General features: G+C 45.3%; 1 protein-coding gene across 1 annotated transcript in view; it reads left to right on the forward strand.

The window, feature by feature from the left end:
- The window catches only part of LOC147706847 (exportin-5-like), a 2,027,127-nt gene that overhangs the window by 16,489 nt on the left and 1,989,719 nt on the right, over positions 1–20,919 (forward strand). The window contains exon 2 of the mRNA XM_086926003.1: positions 4,185–4,306. Within this exon, the coding sequence (XP_086782129.1) occupies positions 4,185–4,306 (122 nt within the window). The remainder of the gene's footprint in view (positions 1–4,184; positions 4,307–20,919) is intronic.

The raw sequence follows: 20,919 nt of genomic DNA on the forward strand, positions 1-20,919 counted from the left end.
GACGGACACATGAAAATACTCAATATAGCTGTTCCCTATACCTGTAACGAAAATAAGAGAGACCCAGAAGGTAATTCTCTTCCCCTACTAACTGGTCCTGGATATGTGTATGAAGCGTGTAGGTTCTCCACCTGAAATACACAATCAGCCGTGACTTTAGCGAGGGTAGACCTTTTCCCTTTTTTACCAATGAAATACTATTCGATAGTACATACCATGACAGAGCAGATGAATGGCCGAGATCACGTTTCACCATATCATAGCAAGGACCAAGTTATGCATTCGAACCAAACCATAACAAAAGGTTGGGGTTACGTCACCCCATAAAGATATAAGTACAGTACCTTATCGAATGAGCCAACAGGTCTGGGTCTGAAGGAAGGTTTCCACAAGACGTGAGAACCGTCAACAGTGCTACCCCGCAAGAGCCGGTGAAAGAAGGCTCAGCCAACGGAGAGCACCAAAAACAGGAAACTCTACGCGTCCCCCGCACGAGCCGAAGAAAGAAGGCTCAGCCAACGGGGACGTGTAATAGCAAACAGACAACAACACCGGGCGTTCTCCGCACGAGCCGAAGAAAGAAGGCTCAGCCAACGGAGAACACCTACCAGGACTGGGAAACACGCCGATGATTGGCGTGGAAGGAAACGAAAGAAATGTTCCCCGCACGAGCCGATGCAATAAGGCTCAGCCAACGGGGAATCGCACAAAAGCGGCAGGAGGGATCAGCGAGAACCAGCACAAGGCAACACAAAGAACAGGAACTCCACAAAGACGAACCTCCTACTCCAACACCGGGTCAGGTACGAAAATATCCGACGCCTTCCTCCGTAGGTTCCGCCCTTATATACTCCTCCCTTGATCACAGGGTTTCTGGGACATGTAGTTCGTGATAACAGGAATGGTTCCTGAAGGAGATTCCGACTCCTGACACTTATAGCCTCCCTGAACTTAGTCGTCGTTGAACATAGCAAGCCCATTATTTTACTTACAATCCTGCAGGACAAATATTTGTAATACTGGGTCCTCAAACTCCCCATCCCATCCTACTTTAATTCACTGCTCTACTCTGTTCCATGCGAGATTCCTGCTGTTGAGAAAGTTGTACTGAGGGACGTTGAATCTCCAGAGTCAACAAATGGATGTACATTAATTACAAGACCACCAAGTAGGAGAATGGTGCCCCCCCATTACTTTGAAAAAGAACTCTAAGCACCTCACTGTCAGCTGAGAAGCACCACTTCAAATTGCATCATTCTTTCAGATCCAGGCATCCGCTGTTACCACATAACCGTTCTCTTCCAGCTACAGTGTAGTTTTTTTTATCTCTGGGGATTATCCTGCCTCTGTGTGAATAGATTTTAATTATGCTATTTTACTCAATTGCTGTTTGTCTCCGCACTGCTGCCTTAAAGCAGAACATGTTTTCTATGTGAGGCAGCTTACATTGACATGCTCTTTCCATACGTTGTTTACTCCGCACCCCATCAGCCGATCTCTAACAATTCTGTGATGAGTAGGGCTTTAATGACGCCACTGGAGCAGTCGACCAAGACCCTGAATTTGCTCAGAAATTCATTGGATTAGAAAAAAATGTACGTATTAACTTTTTGTATTTACGTCATGGGATAAACTTGATGAACTGGTAGGGATGAAGAATTGTTAGGAATTGTGTCACTTCCATCCTGTCCACTTAAAGAACAGTGGATGCGGCGGTCAGGCGTACCATGCATAGATTCTGTTTCTTTGGTCTTCAGTCTACGGTATAAAATTGATGACCGGCCATAAACCAGTAATATATCAATGCATGTAACTCACCGGAATCCACAAGTGTATTATAACTAAGGCTTCCGGATTTTTACAGATCTATACATACCGTAAACAATGTGTTTCCTGTCGGTATTTATTTTTAAAAGCGAAAAATACTGAAAATTGTGTTTATTGTGAGAGACTCTCCATACTCTTTCATTAATTCCAGGCAACAGCCGAGCATATAGACCGCATGGAGAGTTGAAAAACAGGTTAAGAGTTCCTTAAATATATGCATATATTAACATATATTTGTAGTACAACACTAATATGTACCAGTGTGAGTAGTGTTTTGTTATACATGACTGCCTAATTTGCTAAATTGTGACAAACATCCATGTATGAGTGAACGTTCGACAGTTAAATAAATGTGGAAATATACCATTTTACGTCTCCATTTATTCTCAAAACACAAAATAAATATGGATAAATACCAATAAGATGGCCAAAATATAAATATGGATAAATACAAACGAAAATGCTAAAAAAATGAATACCATAAAACTGGGAGCCCTAATTATAACCCTTTACTTGGTCCTTATCTTCTCATATTATGAGACGTAATCGTAATCTTACATCACATGAATACTAGAAGAAACAATAACCTTGGAGTTCGCTCTGGTCTCTGTAGCCCGACACTGAGGTGGGCGGATTGCAGTGTTACTTAGGCACTGATCGTGATGGCCTCCGTAAATATGCTGGAGAATATCTGAAATGTACAGATCTGCTGTGGCACTAGTTCTCTCACCCCTGTCCTTGCAGCCGTTCTTCCTACCTCAAAGGCTAGTATCGCCCTCTCCCACAGCTTCTCATCAAAGTTCACTTTATTCATATGTGGGTTTTTATCAGATTTATTTATTTATTTGTGAAAGCTGCAGTGTACAGGTTGGTGAAGAGATGGGAGTTGAAATTGTACAACCCTTGTTTGCCCCTTAGATAAAACGTCTTTAATATGAGAATATAGTACAACTGGTTGTGTTGGACATTGCTAACATTCTTGGAACTCCAGTGATGGGGTGTGTATTTGATAGACGTTCGTCTAGGATAGTTAAGAGCTCTCCAGAATAATTTGGCATGAAGTGAACATATGCATTTAACTGTCTTAACACCATCGCTGCTGATGGTTTTCCCCTCCTGTGCTGCTTTCCACCCTTTCCCATTGTTCATGACGAGCTCAGCTCGTCATCAGCACAGCTCAACCGTGCCTCATGACGAGCTGAGCTCGTCATGAGCATCGAAGGGGTTAAACAAAAGAAATGTTCAACCTAATACTGAAGTTTTGTATAGGGTTTTCTCTGTTTAATAAGTTCTAAAGTAAACTGAACCTACTGCCTATGACCTGCACCGGTTTAATATCCAGAACCTTACGTATATCTCTGCAGAACTGAGCTGAATGTTGTACCAGCAAGCTTTAAATATAAACTGATTGATGATCCATTCATTTTGACACAAAGAATAACATGAATTGTACAACTGTTAGTACAAGAGGTTGCCAAGGACCTATCCCTCAATTGTTCAAAGTTGTACAGTAATATTGGAGAGGCAGGGCCCTCTAATAACGGTAAACTGATTAGAGTTGATATTTTGTTTGTTCAACGCAACACCAATATAACCGTTGCCTGTTTTTTCTGAGGCCACATCAGGCAGCCGCTGCACAGGAGCGTCTTGCCCGATCAACAACTCGAAGGCATGTGTTGATTTGGCATGGAATTGTTTTCCAAGATGCAGAATGTAAAATCCAAATGTTAGGTATGAATCTGTGTTAGGGATAATAGTGGTGTAACGTAGAAGACTCCATTTAATATTAGTTTAAGACTCCTGTAGAGTAAACTGAGTTTGGTTACAGCCCAAGGATGTTTGCTTGCAGCTGCGATTGGCGGGCTCTGCAGGTCTAGTTGGTGTCTTTATCAGGTATGTGCGCTTATTTGCTAGCTTGTTTGTCAATCATGTTATTATTCACCTGTTGGCCGCGGGGGTAATTCCCCCGCTGTGCAGGGAGGCGGGGGAGCTGCGCACGGCACCCCGTTGCTCGTGACGAGCTCAGCTCGTCATGAGCCACGGTGGCCGTGTGCTCATGGCGAGCTGAACTCGTCACGGCCACACTCGTTTCTTCAGGACTTTCAGCACAGCGGGGGAATTAACCCAGTGTGCGAGTGTTCTCACCGCTATGACGAGCTCAGCTCGTCATCAGCACACGGCCACCGTCGCTCATGCCGAGCTGAGCTCATCATGAGCATGGGAGGGGTTAATGCCAAGGCTTCAAAAAGCACACATTGTAACCATACCGGTTTAAATTTTTCTTGCTTCCAAAATAAAATCTGCACTGGAAGCACGAACTTTCACTACTGTTTGTGACTTTTGGTTTGTCTTATTAGGCTTTGGACGAGTTTAAAGAAAAGAGCCCAATCGCTGCTTCCTGTGGGCTGAAATTGGCAGAGAAATCTCAAACATCTTTTTTCAGAACTTATGGGCTTCAGCTTTTACAACATGTTGTCAAGTAAGCACGTTTATCTTACAATCTTTTTGCTGCAAATAAAATAGCAGAGCTTCTGCAAGACCATTTATCGTCCAAAGTTGAAAGTTGAAAGATGAAAATATTTGTAAAGCGCATTGTGATCAAGCGGCTTCCTGGCGCTGGGTGATTAACAATGGCAGATGGAAGAGGCACCAGGGGATTACTGAGTAGAGAAGGCTTGTGCAAACAGATGGGTTTTGAGCGCCTTACGGAAGTGCAGGTAGACAGTGATGGATGTGATGGTCGATGGGAGGCTGTTCCAGAAGCGGGGGGCAAGGGTGGAAAACCTAGTGCCACCAACTCTGGACTTGCGGAAGCGGGGGACACTAAGAAGTGCCTGGCTTGAGGAACGGAGATTGCGGCAGGGGAGATAATGGGTGATCATAGAATTAATGAAACCGGGGGCCGTACGAGCACGGGCCATGAAGACCATGCAGCCCATCTTGAAGAGGGTTCTCTGCAGGATGGGGAGCCAGTGGAGGGATTTAAGTAAAGGAGTGATATGTTGAAACTTAGGAAGCCGGTAGATAAGGCGAGCGGCCTGATTCTGGATGGACTAAAGGCGCCGTAGCTCGTAGGCAGGGATGCCCACGTACAAGCAGTTCCCGTAGTCCAACCGTGAGAGAATCATGGCTAAAACAATAATATTAAGGGCATCAAGGGAAAAAAACGGGAGATCTTGCAGATAATCCTGAGGGACAGAAAACAGGATGAGACAACAGAGCTAACCTGAGGACCCATGGAGAGGTCCTGGCTGATTTTGATTCCCAGGGTTCTAACTGAAGCAGAGGGAACCGGGGGAGGACCAAAGATGGAAGGCCAAAAGGCAGGAGTCCAAGGGCTGGTGGAACCACCAGTCGGGACCCAACTCCGTTTTGTCCGGATTAAGCTTAAGATGGTTTTGATTCATCCAATCAGAAATGAAAATAAGTGTGGTTTGAAATTTAAGAAGGGAATCTGGGGAGGAGGAGAGATACAAAAAGGCTGAAGGTCGTCCGCGTAATTGTACACGGAGACCGCCATGTTGAGCAGAGAAACAATAAGGGGATAGATATAAAGGTTTAAAAGAAGAGGGGAAAGGGAAGAACCTTGGGGAACCCCGCAGGGCACCGATCGGGAGGGGGCAGAGAAACCGGAGAGACGGACAGCCTGCGTCCGGCCTTGGAGAAATGAAGCAAGCCAGGAAAGAGTGATGCCCTGGATGCCCGCTGCCCTGACACGTTTGAGGAGGATGGAGTGGTCGACCGTGTCAAAGCAGCGGACAAGTCAAGGAGCACCAGGGCTTGAGGGGAGTTAGAATCAGCCTTATTCTTCAGCTCGTCCAGGACCGAGAGGACAACAGATTCGGTCGAACGGACCGGGCGAAAGATGGTTGTCCTCCATATAGGCCGACAAGCAGGAAGTAATATGGCTTTCCAGAATCTTGCCTAAATAAGGGAGCAGGGAAATGGGCCTGAAATTAACAGGGAGAGTGGGGTCGGAGCCAGGTTTTTAAAAAATAGGAATGACTATGGCCAATTTCAAGGGAGACAGAACTATGCCCTGAGAAATGGATGCATTAAGAAGGGATAGGGGGGGGATCGGGGCAACCAGAAAACAGCTTCCTTAAGATGCGAGCTGGTCCATAGTCCGCAGGGGAACGTGACTTGACTTTCCTGAGCAGGGCAAGAAAGGATTCCTCCGAAATGGGTGGGAAGTGATTAAGAGAGGAGGACAGAGGGGGGAGGGAAGGGGAGGGAAGGGGAGAAGATGGCAGGGGGATGTTCCGTTTGATGTTAGCAATCTTCTCAAGAAAGAAATCGTTCAAGGAAAGGCAGAAAGCTTGGGAAGGGACAGGATTGGGATTGACTCTGTCGGATGCGGACAAATTGTGGACTATGGAGAAAATCTTCTTAGATTTATTAGCCGCTAATAAGATTTTACCAGAGAAGTATTCTAATTTGGCTGAGAGGATAGCTCTCTTGTAGTTGTTTAGGAGAGACCTATATCGATCCCTCAGAAGGGGGCAGTAGTTGCGCCTCCACTGACGCTCGGACTGTCTGAGGGCCAATTTAAGGGCTTTAAGATCACCAGAGAACCATTTATTGGCTTTGTGGAGGCGACAAGCCTTGACCCTCCGGAGGGGGGCGACCAAGTCGCAGGAAGTGGACAGCCAGGTGTTAACAGCGTCAATTTGAAGGTCAAGGGGGAGGTCAGATAAGTCGGGGAGAAAGGTCGCCAGAGAAGAACAAAGAGTATTGAGGTCCACCCAGTTCCAATTTTGTGCCAAGACGTTCTTGGGCAGGGGGGGCTTGTCAATAACTGCAAAATCAATGGAGAAGGAAATGAGAGAGTGGTCCGACCAAATGCAAGGAAGGATGGTGGTAGAAGAAATAGCTCGGCTAGCCGACCATTTCTGGTCAAGAGTGTGACCATGAACATGGGTAGGGGCGTGAATGTGAGAAGTGAAATTGAGGCAGCGAAGAGTGTCAGAGAAATCTTTAGATGTCTGATCTTCCCTGGGGTCTCCAGGCCAATAGTTGAAGTCACCCAGTAGAAGAACTGACGAATTGTTGACCACAAGGGTGGCCAGCAGTTCCTGGAGAGCAGGCACAAAGTGGGGCATGGTTTTGGGGGGGCGATATAGAAGGACTTCAGTGAGGGGAACCAAAAGGTTCACCGAGCTGGCAACTAAGAGGTCCACATTAGGTATGGAGGGATAGGACCGGGGTTGGAACTGAAGGTTGGACTGGATGATCATGGCCACGCCCCCACCGACTTTCCCATCGGGACGATCGGCCCAAAGGGCATAGTAGGAATCTGGAAGCGCAGATAAGATATCGGGCAGAGAATCGGCAGAAAACCACGTTTCCGTCAAACAGGAGATCAGGAGTCTCTGTGTCCAGAAGATTGAAAAGTTCCAACTGGTGCCTGGCCGCCGAACGGGTGTTAAGGAGGTAGGCTGAGGCCACAGTTGGCGGGCAGGAGAGGGAGAGGGGAAGAGGAACGGGAAGAGCGGCAAACTGGGACCTAAGCACGGGAGCCGCAACGGAGGGGGGAAGAGGTGCAGAAATGCCAAGGGCAAGGATATGTTCTAACATAGGAGGGCTGAGGGGCCAATTACCTTGATGAGCAAAGAGCTGACCAGAAGTGTACATTAAAAAAGGAGCAGGGTCTGCGGCCCCGGGCCCGACCGGGCGCAGACGGGCTTGCCTTCGGCGCGCCGTCGGCACGCCCGCTGCGCCGTCGGGGAATGGTGTTCATTTATAGGAGGAGAGGAGGGTGGGAGGCAGCCGCAACTAGAGCGCTACCCCTGCTTTCACCCAAAATGGCGTCCACCCCACGCTCGCACCAGCACCTGATCAGCTGTGCGGGGAGTGGAAAAGAGGTAGGAGCAGTGTTAAAATGCAAGAATAGCAAGTTTTGCAGAGCACGTAATACATACACTTTTTTAAAACAAATTAAAAAGCGAACGTGCAAGATGCTCAAAGATTTGCTAAAATAGTTTTTTTAAAAGAACGCAATTAAGGGAAAGCGTCTCCTAGATAGCAGCCCCCGGCTTCCGCCTCAGGGATAAACAGCACAAGTAATCTGTGCGGGCTCGATTTTTAGCAGCTTAACACCTTCAGCGCAGCGCAAATTTTCGCGCTGTGCTGAAGGTTCTAATGAGCCAACGGGCTCATGACGGAATCGTTCCGTCATGAGCATCGAAGGGGTTAAGTAGTGTGGGAGGGCGGGAGGCAGCCGCAACTAGAGCGCTACCCCTGCCTTCACCCAAAATGGCGTCCACCCCACGCTCGCAACAGCACCTGATCGGCTGTGCGGGGAGTGGAAAAGAGGTAGGAGCAGTGTTAAAATGCAAAAATAGCAAGTTTTGCAGAGCACGAAATACATAAACTTTTAAAACAAATGCATTTACAACAGAAGTTTTTGTAGGTCCGTTTTCTTCCACAGACGCAGCTAGTGCAGTCTAAGGTAAACCATTTTGCACAATGGGGGGGATTTACCTGTCGATTCTTATTAGATCTGTGTCTACTCTAGTCAAACAACCAAGCTGAACCTTTCATAATTCATTCTCCTTCTTGGTTAATTAGTCAGCATATTGTAAAATTAAGTTTAGGGGTCGTGCTTAGAATTCAAAGAAGTCAAAATATTAGGTGGAAAATAAGATTGGGAAAGAAGGAGACTAATTAATCCAGTACCTGTATTTAGTATTCACATTATAAAGCCACAACCAAAGACCACTGACGAATACACCAGAGGCAACCAACAAATATATTGTAGCCCAGTGTTTCCCAAACTGTGGGTTTGAACGTCCAGTAAATAAATAAAGATGCCTTTAAATTCTGTATCTATCGTGTCACATTTCCTGGGCTTCAAAGACAGAGGTCAGATGTCAGTCAGCCAAAGTCTACTGCTGCTTATGTTTTTTAGGTCTCACCTAGGCAGTGCTTGCGCTGCCTCTTCGATTCATGCTGTATTCAGGTATGGACTTTAAACTCCGCCCATTTTACACCCATCTTTTCAATTGGCTTCTATTACTGTCCTTTGTAAATGGTGGCTTTTGATTTGTGACTAGGCTTAGTAGTCCCTCCTTAGTACCTCGCTCTCTTCTGTTGTTACCTCCCATGAGGACAGCCACTTTTACATGTGTCCTTAATCAAGGTTTTATTACCAGTTAGCGAGCACTATTTAGTTAATTAATTACTTGCTGAAGCAGGCACGACATGCTGTCTGACTTTTGCAACCCGCCCTGGGATGTACTAGCTGTATGAGTCACGACATATTATTCCGCTTCTGCAACCCGGGATGCTGTAGAGGAGGTAATTTGTTATGCTTTTTTAAAAACAATTTTTTATTAGCGTTCGCGGCACACTGTGCTTTGACTTCACAAGTTTAAATGTAAAGCAGAGCGTGCCGCGATTCCTACACAAGTTCCCCACCCCGGCGCCTGGAGACCCTCACGGGTGAGTAGTGCGCTTTACAAATGATATGATTGACTAAACTGGGGAAAAAAGCGGCCGACTGCTGCATTTTTTTTCCACTTATTTACTTTTGTAGCAATCATTGCACGCTGTGCTTTAGCTATAAACATCTTAAGTTAAAGCGTGCTGTGATTGCTACAAAAGTACATAGAAAAAAGGCGGGCTGCCACTGCATTTTCTTACCATTTGTTTACTTTTGTAGCAATGGCGGCACGTCTCAATTTACCTTTTAACATTTGAAGCTAATCAGGCACGATATGCTGTTTACTTTCTGCAAACCACCCAGGAATTATTGATTTTGTTTTTATATGTGTCTTCATGGGGTGTAATTAATTTTTGTGTATGTTTATGCCCCGTTATGCAGTAAACCTAATAAACTATAATATGTTTTGTTAGTGATTGTTTTCTTTTATTTGTACTGTAGCGCACACATTTTTTTAAAATAATTTGTTTTTGATGCACTAATTTAAACCCCTTAGAAAAGTAAACTTGTTTTTACCGTTGCAACTAGTTTTTAGGTGTCATTATGTGGATATTTAATTTGATCCTGTCCGTTTTGTTAATTAATATCTTTCCAAATTTGTGTAGCAAGCACAAGATTTTTTACGTTATATTTCTGATTCGTTGGCCTTTACAGTCAATAGCACACACATGCTATTGATTGTTTAAGTTTGCTAAACATATTAAGCATCCTGTTTGTCACTTGCATCGGAATGCGTATCGTGATTATAAGTGTTGCCATCTTCTGTAGACTTGGAATTAGCATCCAGACCGAAAACAGAACATGCTCTTAAACACATGCTGTTCCATTTCACAGTTTGTTGCTATATTCAGCAAAGGAAATGCACTTTACTCTATGTTTCTGAGAACTTTTTCTGGGCCCCTTAGTGCAGCATAACATATCATTAATTAAACACGCAGAACTGTTAACATTTACAAGCGGTCCTCTTTACATTTTTTTTAATGTAACTCTCTAAGTACAAGTTACTTTAGTTCCTAAAATTTGTAACTGACACGCCTTTCACTTTGCCGATCTATTAATTAGGTTTACCAACAGTTTTCCCCCCCCATGTGTTTTGGTGAGCTTTTCGTAGACTTTTGCGTTTTGCGAAACCTAATGTTTTATTTGTAGGAAGTGTACCACGCACTTCAGTTAAAAAAAAAAAAGATGTTTGTGCCTTTGTCATGAGTTCCTACCTTTAACTGTATCATAACGTGCGGTTCCCACATTTTTTTTGTGTGAAAATCTTTTTATTAACAATGCTCATATCAGACCAGTTTACACTGCAATGGTCTAATAGATCATCAGTATACAACACACAGCAAAACCAGCCTGAACACCGGCCCGGACCTTCTGACTAAATCGCCCCCCCAGGCACCTCCCCCATGTCTTTGTGTTTCCTCTATTTTTACGTTGAGCTAGAGAAAGCAATGCGAAGCATTGCGTCTAGCTCGACAACTATAGTTGCCCGTCTCCTGGGAATCTGAGACAGGGGTCGGGCACGTGCGTCGACTTCACCTCGTGGGTGCGCACGCCCAACCCGGCGCCATGCACATCCCCCTGCCTCATATTCCCACCTAAACACGCAGGCACACACACAGTCGCAGGCACATACAAGTGCACGTGCGCACACCCACACGCACGCCCCCCACAGGCTCACACGCGCACACACACAACCACGCACTAACCCACCGCTCACGCGCACACACACGCACACACACACAGACACATTCGTACTCATTCCCCCACCCCCACACGCACCGGGTTCTTTCCGCGTCGTCCGTGTCCCTCTCTCCCTCGGCAGCCATTGGGTCTGTCTTGGCATGGGAGCTCCGGACTTCAGCTGCCGGACTTCGTTCTCCATAGCAAAGAGTGCGAATGCGCGGGCAGCCCCCGCCCTCTCACTCTCAGCCCAGGCTGCTTTCGGTTTTGCTGTCTTCCGTGTTCCCTGAGGGTTTACATTCGTGTTTCACTACGAAGGGGCACCAGTGTCTTCAGGGAAGGAAGGCTGCGTCTTTCACTCCGTCCCGTCTAGAAGATGCGGTAACTTCACAATTCACATAATCTAATGCCATGTTATGCGTTTCGTGTCGCTAGGCAGTATTGCTGTTGTCTGTTTTTACAAATTACGAGGCACGCGTGTAATCTTCTGTCAGTGGTATACGGTGACACCAGTTTGGTATTTTTGAATTTCCCACTTTGAATGTGCTGCCCTGTCCGCCTGGGCTCTGTTTCCTCCCAGACTGACGCGTGTGCCAGTTTACAGAGGGAACCAAACAAACTAGCATGAGGGACTGAGTCAGCTGACCTTTGACTGAGATAATGACAGCACTGTTTCTGTATATGGTCTGCTTGCATACCATTGCCCCTCCTCCCAACTGCAGTACTTCAAGCCTAGTCCACTAAAAAGGGTAACCTCTATATGCCTCTCATGCCCTGCTTATGGAGTAGCACAACAGTCATTGGCACCTAAAACTGTAAGGTGTAAAGTGCCGGTTTAGCATTGTGTAGTCTCCTTGCTCAAGTCTGTCACAGGTTGTTCGGTAAATTACTCCCTGAGTCGTCCTTGCAGTAAAAGTGCAGACTAAGTACTGATGCGGCGGGCTATTCTCCAGGGTAAAACTGCCTGGCACGAGGGAGCAAAGGTGACGGTGGGGGCGGGGCCTTTAGTGCCGTCTTTGCAGCTGTCCGTCACCTACAATCGTACCGAGCTCTGTACTGTTTCTACAGCTGCGAAACGCTCCCTTGTCATTCGAGCCGGATCCCACGCGGTGTCAGCACCTATTGTATGGCCAATTTATATTTACAAAAAGCTCTCCCCACACGCTGCGACGTTGCTTTAATCTTAACTATGTTTATATGTACAATGCACCCACAGCCGCTTCACAGTTAACCTGGCACGGCTCACCTACATTAAGCAGTAAATAATTATTGATGTATTCACCAGCGCACCATGCCACGCATCAACTTTAACAATGGCACCCGTATGCCTATTCTGCAGATTCGTTTTATGGGTCAATAGTGTGCCATGCAGTGCATTCATTTTAACAAAGGCGCCAGTGCACCTATTCCTCAGATAATTTGTTCCCCCTTTTACAAAGGATCAGCGCTGCAAGCCCCAGTTCCTTTCCGCCCTCTTATCGCCGCAGCGCATGGTACTGCTTACATTTTACTTAATCTCCCCAGCTTCCCCCACATCACTTTTCACCCTGGACTCTATTTAAAGTGCTGCAATCGTTTCCATGCAGCTACATCTGATTAAATAAGATCACTGCTCTGGTGACTCCTTTTTTACCATAATCTCGAACTCTGCATTTTTTTCCTTTGCCAAACGATCAGCGCAGCATTTTAAAGCATGCTCCTTTCAAGGAGATGGGGAGGGGGGTGAGGGGGGCTTCAACTTCATTTAATCTCCCGTCCTGTCCCCAAATCAATTCCAGCCGGAGTGTCGTGAGATGGCAGCAGCCACGTCAAGCTATATGTGTAAAGGGCGGCAGCTACATGCTACTAGTAAGTGACTAAGTAATTATATAGGAGCATTCCTTTTCAGCTTGAATTTAAATGTTTTCCATTGTGGTTGGTACTTTTGTGAGCTCCGTGATAATCTGCGATATGGTATGTCTGAGCTGCTTTGTATGTGTTCTGAGGAATGCTATCTTTTACCTTCTGCAGTGTTTATGTTCACGAGGACTTCTAAGAAACATTGGCATCTCTGCAACTGCATGTCCTAATGTAGCTCCGGGGAGTGTGTATATTAATTTCTTTTTTCGCAGTTTTATGTAGTGTGAACTCGACCCGAAGGTACTGGGGTGCTTTACATGAGGAACAGTTATGGTACACATGGACACATTCATTTTTGGTAGGCATGTGGAGATTAAGTGATTTTTGTTTTTTTCTGCCCTCTGTTAGACTCGTTTTTTAGGTCTCGCCTCTCAATGCACATGCGCATTGAGCAGAGCGAGACTATAGGGACTTAAACAGACTTTACCCAACTGGCGATTTGGTGCTGTGCCCGTGCGCTTTTAGGTCAATGCGCAAGTGCATTGACCTAAAATGCGCGAGCACAGCATCAAATCGCCAGCCATCTGTTCCCCAGCAGCTCTTCCCGCTCCGCCCCACAAGCTTCCCCCAGCGTGCGCTCTGCCTTAGCAGCACTCCTCCCACACCTTTGAAGTGAAGCTTAGCTTCACTTCAAAGGCCCCTGCTGCTTCACACCCTCATCGCCGCTCTCTCCGCTCTGCTCCCTGCTGCGGCCGTGTCGCATTTCTCCTCCCCCCCCCCCACCATGCTAACATCTGCATATTTCTGTATTTGCCCCCCCCCCCCCCCCCCCCCCCCCCCCCCCCAATAATTAGTGGCATGGTTGACTATCAGCATTTATCCACACATGCCAACAGAACCGATGCATGTGGGAGCCTTCCGTTTTATAAAGCCCAAATGGCTTTACTGTATCTGTCTCCCGCCTAAAATTGTTTGGGCTTCAACAGAAATCAACGTAGAAAATACACTCCCTCGATTATTTTCTGTAAATCACCTACTTTGTAGATTTAAAATGTTGGCATTTTCAAACGCGTATAGTACTGATATACTTGGTGGTTTTCCACCTATTCCCGACTTCCCCAATTTGTAACCGATCAAACGCGGCCAACACTACTAATGGAAACAGCGCACGCTTGCCAGGACTGTACAGTACGGAAACAACTAAGCATCCTTAATTGTAAGGGAGGCGCATCCATGTGACGTAGGGGGAGAAGCAACGTACAAGTGCCACAAATGCACTGAACACCTTGTCACAAGAATAGGTTAAGATCGAGCTTTTCTAACGCGCATGCATGATCCTCTTTCTACTTTCTTTCCTTTGACGTTTCCGCGCTTCGTAGTTTCCTGTGGGGCGGGGTCTTACCCTGAATAGTAGCCCTTCCTCCCGAGTTATTAGACCTCGAGCCCAGAATAACCCTTAGAATAAACAGCCGTTACATTTTTACAATATAGACACCATTTCGTTCTTTCTGCTTAAATTATTGAATCTGGGAGAATATCAGTTCTTATTTTGGAAAAATCTGAACGTTTTGATTATTCACTTATTTTTAAGTATATACATTTTTGGTGATCGTCTTACGGATGGCGGTGTCCAGATAAACAGTTCGACAACAGCGTCTTTCTTTTGATAACGGACGTACTGCACGCGAGTTTTGTTTCTATACGTTTATGTTTTCAAAGCTCTATAATTTTCCCTGAGGGTACGACTGACAGTTATTTTTTATATGACAGTTTTGCTCATAATCCGGTCTTCTCTTTTCCGCAATTTTACGTTTGATCATCTTTCTGGAAAAACGCCCTCTTCTTGTATGATGTGAGGCTGTGTACAGAAGCGCCTTTCACATGTCTGTGATAGGATTGGATATATGTAGATAGATTGATCTGGTGAATTGACACCAAAGAACTTTATTTTGTTTTTATTTTTGAAAAGTTCTGATTAATTACCAGCTCTTCATTATGAAATTCCAATTTCTGAGGTGTTTGTTTTCTTTGGGAGATTATCACACTTCGATTATTGGAGTCCACAAACGCTGGTGCGCGTGATTTGATTTACTCAAACGCTGCTACTTTGATTTGCTTGAGATGTTCAGTTCTTCAACGTAGGATGTATTTTTCCTGTTCAGTCTACATCTGCCCCCCCGAGCCACAATGTCTCAGTCTGCTGTATTGGCAGTCAGCGCGGGAAGCATCACTTAGCCATCCTATTGGCAACTAGAAGCATAAACATTATTTGTTTTTCCTAAGAGAGTCTTTGACCAGAGCCTTTGAAAAGAAACTCTCAGAAGGTGCTACGCGAGGTTCTCCGTGATGGGGAGCGTCCTGGCCCTTGCCTGTCTGGAAACCAAGACCTCAACACACTCCTGGAAACGTAAGAGCAAGGACCAACTCAGCACCTCCTCACCACCCTCACCCACCCTCGCATACCCTCACTCATCCTCACCCCCTCATCCTCACACACCCTCACTCCCCCTCACAACCCTCTCCCCCTCACACACCCTCACCCACCCTCACCCACCCTCACCCCCCCTCACCCTCGCACCCTCTCACCATCACCCCCCCTCACCCACCCTTACCCTCATCCCCTCACCCTCACACACCCTCAGTCACCCTTACACACCCTCACTCACCCTCACACACCCTCTCACCCCCTCACACACCCTCACTCACCCTCACCCTCACCCCCCCCTCACTCACCTTCACACCCCCACTCACCCTCACACCCCCACTCACCCTCACACCCCCACTCACCCTCACACCCCCACTCACCCTCACACCCCCACTCACCCTCACACCCCCTCACCCTCACACCCCCTCACCCTCACACCCCCTCACCCTCACACCACTTAGTGCTACAACACATATTGTGTTACAATAGGTGTCACATTTGCGAAAGATAAAACTATTGGCATTGTAAATAACAAAGCTATTCATTTCGCTATTTTCAAAACAAGCACATAAATAAAAAATGTGTCCTTTACAATACCAATAGCTCAAACTTTCCTAATGCGAGACCTTTTGCATTGATGTGCTTCTCTCCCCTGCTGCACTCTCCTGCTCTCTAGAGATGTGGCCTAACGACCAGAGCTGCATCTAAGTCACGTAAATACAAAACATGTTGCATTCCAAATGCTATAGGGTGTCGCATTCGCGAAAGTTATAACTATTGGCGTTGTGAATGACAAAGCTATCAATTTAGCTATTTTAAAAACCAACAAATAAATAAAATATTTGTCATTTACAAGACCAATAGCTCCAACATTTCTAATGCGAGACCTATTGCATTTCCAATGCTTGTTTGTGCCTTTCTGCCCTCTGTTAGACTTTTTTTCCCTTTTTTTTTCTGCCCTTATGCCCCTGTGAGACTCGTTTTTTGTGCCTTTCTGCCCTCTGCATCACCACATCATCACTCAGCGCTACCCCAGCATCACTCAGCACCACCACAGCATCACTCAGCACAACCACAGTATCACTCACTCAGCGCTACCACAGCACGACCACAGCACCACTCAGCGCAACCACAGCATCACTCAGCGCAACCACAGCATCACTCAGCGCAACCACAGCATCACTCAGCGCAACCACAGCATCACTCAGCGCAACCACAGCATCACTCAGCACAATCACAGCATCACTCAGCACCACCACAGCATCACTCAGCACCACCACAGCATCACTCAGCACCACTACAGCATCACTCAGCACCACCACATTATCACTCAGCACCACCACAGCATCACTCAGCACCACCCCATGATCAATCAGCACCACCCCATTATCACTCAGCACCACCTCAGCACCACCACAGCACCACTCAGCGCAACCACAGTACCACTCAGCGCAACCACAGCACCACTCAGCGCAACCACAGCACCACTCAGCGCAACCACAGCACCACTCAGCGCAACCACAGCACCACTCAGCGCAACCACAGCACCACTCAGCGCAACCACAGCACCACTCAGCGCAACCACAGCACCACTCAGCGCAACCACAGCACCACTCAGCGCAACCACAGCACCACTCAGCGCAACCACAGCACCACTCAGCGCAACCACAGCACCACTCAGCGCAACCACAGCACCACTCAGCGCAACCACAGCACCACTCAGCGTAACCACAGCATCACTCAGCGCACCCACAGCATCACTGGTTCAAATATGTTCTCAATGTTTCAAGCTTTATTACAAATGTCACAAAAAATGTTAATATTTCACTTCTGTTCTTGGATTTTCGTCACAATAAAATACACTGAACATAATTTTCACAAAAGTTATTTACAAAAGTTTAAGCTATTGCATTATAAATTAAAATCACTTTTATTTAGGTATTAATTATTTAAAAAAATTAAAAGCCATTGTTGTTTGTAATATCAATACATCTAAGTCACATAAATACAAATATGTTGCATTACAAATGTTATAGGTGTCACATTTGCAAAAGTTATAACTATTGGCATTGTAAATGACAAAGCTATTAATTTAGCTATTTTCAAAAACAACACATAAATTAAAAAAAAAAGTCATTTACAAGACCAATAGCTCAAACTTTCCTAATGCGAGACCTATTGCATTGCAAATGCTTATAAAACAGAAACCCTATGCACACACACTAGAAAGTACATATAGATATCGTATCATTGGATAAGTACAAAGTCACAAAAAGTAAGGTAGCAGAGAGATGAAGTCTTGTGTAGGCTGAAATCTTCAGTTCTTTATTTTCATGACAGAGAAACAGCAGCCAGCCGACACGTGTTTCATCGCTCACGCGAATCTTCAGGGCTGGGAATAACAGAAAAGTCTCTTACAGAAACATCACTACCAATAAGGAGTGTATGTTTACATGCACAACATCCGTGCAGCCAGTAACAAAATCACTAAATCATTGACAAGTTCGTTCATTTGGTGATACTTATATGGAGGAGGTGAGTAACCGTGATTGATTAGTATACCACATGTCGCCATGATAGACACTATGTCAAAAGATACCAACCGTGTAGTGTTGATTAAGACAAGAATAGAGAGTGAGAGTAAGTTAATGTGATCATATAATGACAGGCATATATCGAAAGTGACAAAATTAGGTCAGTATTTAATTCATCATACGTAGGGAAGATCTGACCCCTTAAACCCCTCGGTATACGGTTAAGACGGAGATATTGCTTGAGTGTGGTTTCGTCCCACCACTTGGAGTTCTCTTGTTTCTTGAGTCTCTCCAACTTTATGAACTTGTCTTTAAGCCCCTCTATCTTAGGGGGGAGATTAGTGGCAGAGGCCGTCATAGTTGACATGCTCTTTGTCAGGTTCTCAAATAGTTCCTCTGCCTCCTTACCTGGGTCCATAATAGGACAGGTAAATCTGTCCAGACAGTACCTGGACAGGAATTGGATAAGTAATGCTCTGGGCGGCTACCTTGTACTGACTTAACAAATTTTGAAGCAAGGAGAGGTTTTAATGTCAGTAAAAATTGGGCGCACTGCTAGGAATCAAACGCGCATGGGTTTGCGAAATAGCAACCATAGGTTGGTGGTGCTACTGGGTGAATGGAAAACCTATGAAAGTGGCATAGCAAGCTGGTGAGACCCAACTTATAAAACAGGAACCCTATGCACACACACTAGAAAGTACATATAGATATCATATCATTGGATAAGTACAAAGTCACAAAAAGTAAGTAACTGACATTAAAGCCTTTCCTTGCTTCAAAACATTGCAAATGCTTGTTTTATTGCTCCCCCTACTCTGGCACCATTCGAGATACCGCACCCACTGCGGAGGAGCCCGCACACCCCAGGCACTGGCAATATTTATTTTTGGGACCCCAGCTGCCAACGCAATTCAGAGCTCCCCATACCTGGTCCAATCCGTGGCCCTCTTGATCATTAGAAGCAACCATCTGGGCTCCCTCGGTACCGGCAGCGGTTCCAATATTTAAAAATAATTATTCCATTTGCAGTACATTTTATATTAATTGAATTTTTTTAACAGATACATCTTTTATTTGTTTGTGCCACGCTATTTATTTTCCCACTGCACTTTTTTTCCACTCTATTTATGTGAGGTTTTTATAAAAGTTTTGCAGAACACATTTGTTTTCCATAATAAGTGTGTACCACGCACAATAGTTTTTATAAAATATTCTTTTACGTTTTTTTAGCAAGGTTTGCTGCTAATTATTTATAGGTGTTTTTAATGTTTGGCATTATAGGCTAAAACTTATTTTTGTTCATATTTATGCCCCAGCAATCTCAAAACATAATAAATTAATCTTCTTCGTGGGCTGCAATTGCATAAACCCTAATGAATTACAATCTATGTTCTTATTTAATGTATTATTTCCTTTGTAGTGTGTCAAACATAACCTACTTTATTAGCATTTGAAGTTAGATGCCCTTTTAATTCAAGCAGTAAAGAGTGATGTTTTCTACTGCCATTGGGGGTAAGGGCACCTTTTACAGCCCCGTGACACATTGTCACAATATTAATACGTCTGATAGAACAAAACAGGGGTCATTAGCAATTAAACAGTGGATACACGAGAATTGTCTTTTCATCCTGTTCTCTTCCTTTTAAGCGAGTAAACGCAACATACAATTGAAGCAGAATTAGTCACTGTAAAGTCGAAAGAATGCTCCCAACCCCCACCCATTATATTCTTTGAGGGTGAGAGAAGTGCTCTCTGGTCATTCAGGTCGGCCCGGACTGTTTGCTTCTGTGAGACCTTTTTAGGTCTTGCCCTGGCGAAAGAGCGCTCTCACCGCGAGGACTATAGCTGTCGGCTCAGCCGACAACGAGTGGAGACAAGAGCTGGCCACGCGCGCAGCATTGCCAGAGGCAGATTCAGACGCGCGCCTTCGGATTGGGTCGCGCGCGTGAGCTTGTAACTTAGACAGCTCACGACGCGCGGCTGGTAAGTTTCGGTTTTGCTACTCCAGTGCATGTTGAAAACAGTTGTTTTTTAAATATATACAGCAGACTTTATAACTCGCGCATTGCCACCGTGTGCCAGACGATGTCGGCTCTCATCACACACCGTCACCGTTTATTTTATTTAATGCGAATTTATATAGCACGAACATTACCCGAAGGTGTCAGAGCGCTTTACAAAAGAGCCAGTTGTCTGACATAACGACTTTGAATTACATGAACCAGTGACACGGAGTCCGCCATACCGGGCACAGTGGGTCATGTCGAGAACAGTTTGTGAACCCCAGAAAAGGTTTGCTTTTCTTTGTTTAAAAAATAGTCCTTCAAGGAACAGGAACAGAGCTGATGTAGCTTCCGGCGCCATGTAGTGGTATTAATCATATTAGCTGCTTCGCAATTATTATATACAGCGTGTTTGCTTTAGAATATCTAAATAAATGTTGCAGCATGAGCAGCGGGGCCTAGCAAATTACCCACTCTTGTGATGGGCATACGCAGGAAGAGCAGAACCCTAGAGTCCTGGATAGAGACTACAGGGGTTGCAGGTCCTAGTGCGCACACAGAAGGGGTCATGTAAAGCGCTCCAATACCCTCTGGTTGAGTTTGTGCTTTATAAAACCGCCAAAAAAAACAAGCATTTTCAATCCAACCGGTCTCGCACTTTTATTATGCCTGGTGGCCTCATTCTCACAATCCCATATGTCCCCTTCCCGTTTTGTATCAATTGGTGTTTTTGACAGTACTTCCTCGGTTTTTTTTTTGCACTCTCCTTTCAGAAAGGTCCTTCGCCAAATGGTTTCACTTTTTTTGGTGCTAAACTCAAAGATTGAACTTCTTAAAATTATGTAGGGCCTGCATAAGGAGGACGTGTGCTTATTTCTCTGACCTCCTGCTACATTTGCAAGCACGTTTTGACCTAGACCCTGACCTTTAACAGCCCAAATGATGATCCTAACGGTACCCCGGAAGTCCAATTCCTACACTGACTCCTTGACTCTCACACTTGATCGTTTTAATAAGATGATAAGCCCCCTTCATTTGTGTTGTCGATTGTCTTATTCAGTAATCCTGTTTACTTGTCTTATGTACAGAATTTTAGTTTTTAACTCGTTTAATTCAGACACACATTTTATAAATTGGTGCTTCTTTGTTTTATTAACATTGTAA

The sequence above is a fragment of the Lissotriton vulgaris genome, chromosome 6 (genome assembly GCF_964263255.1).
Source record: "Lissotriton vulgaris chromosome 6, aLisVul1.2, whole genome shotgun sequence".
NCBI lineage: Eukaryota > Metazoa > Chordata > Amphibia > Caudata > Salamandridae > Lissotriton > Lissotriton vulgaris.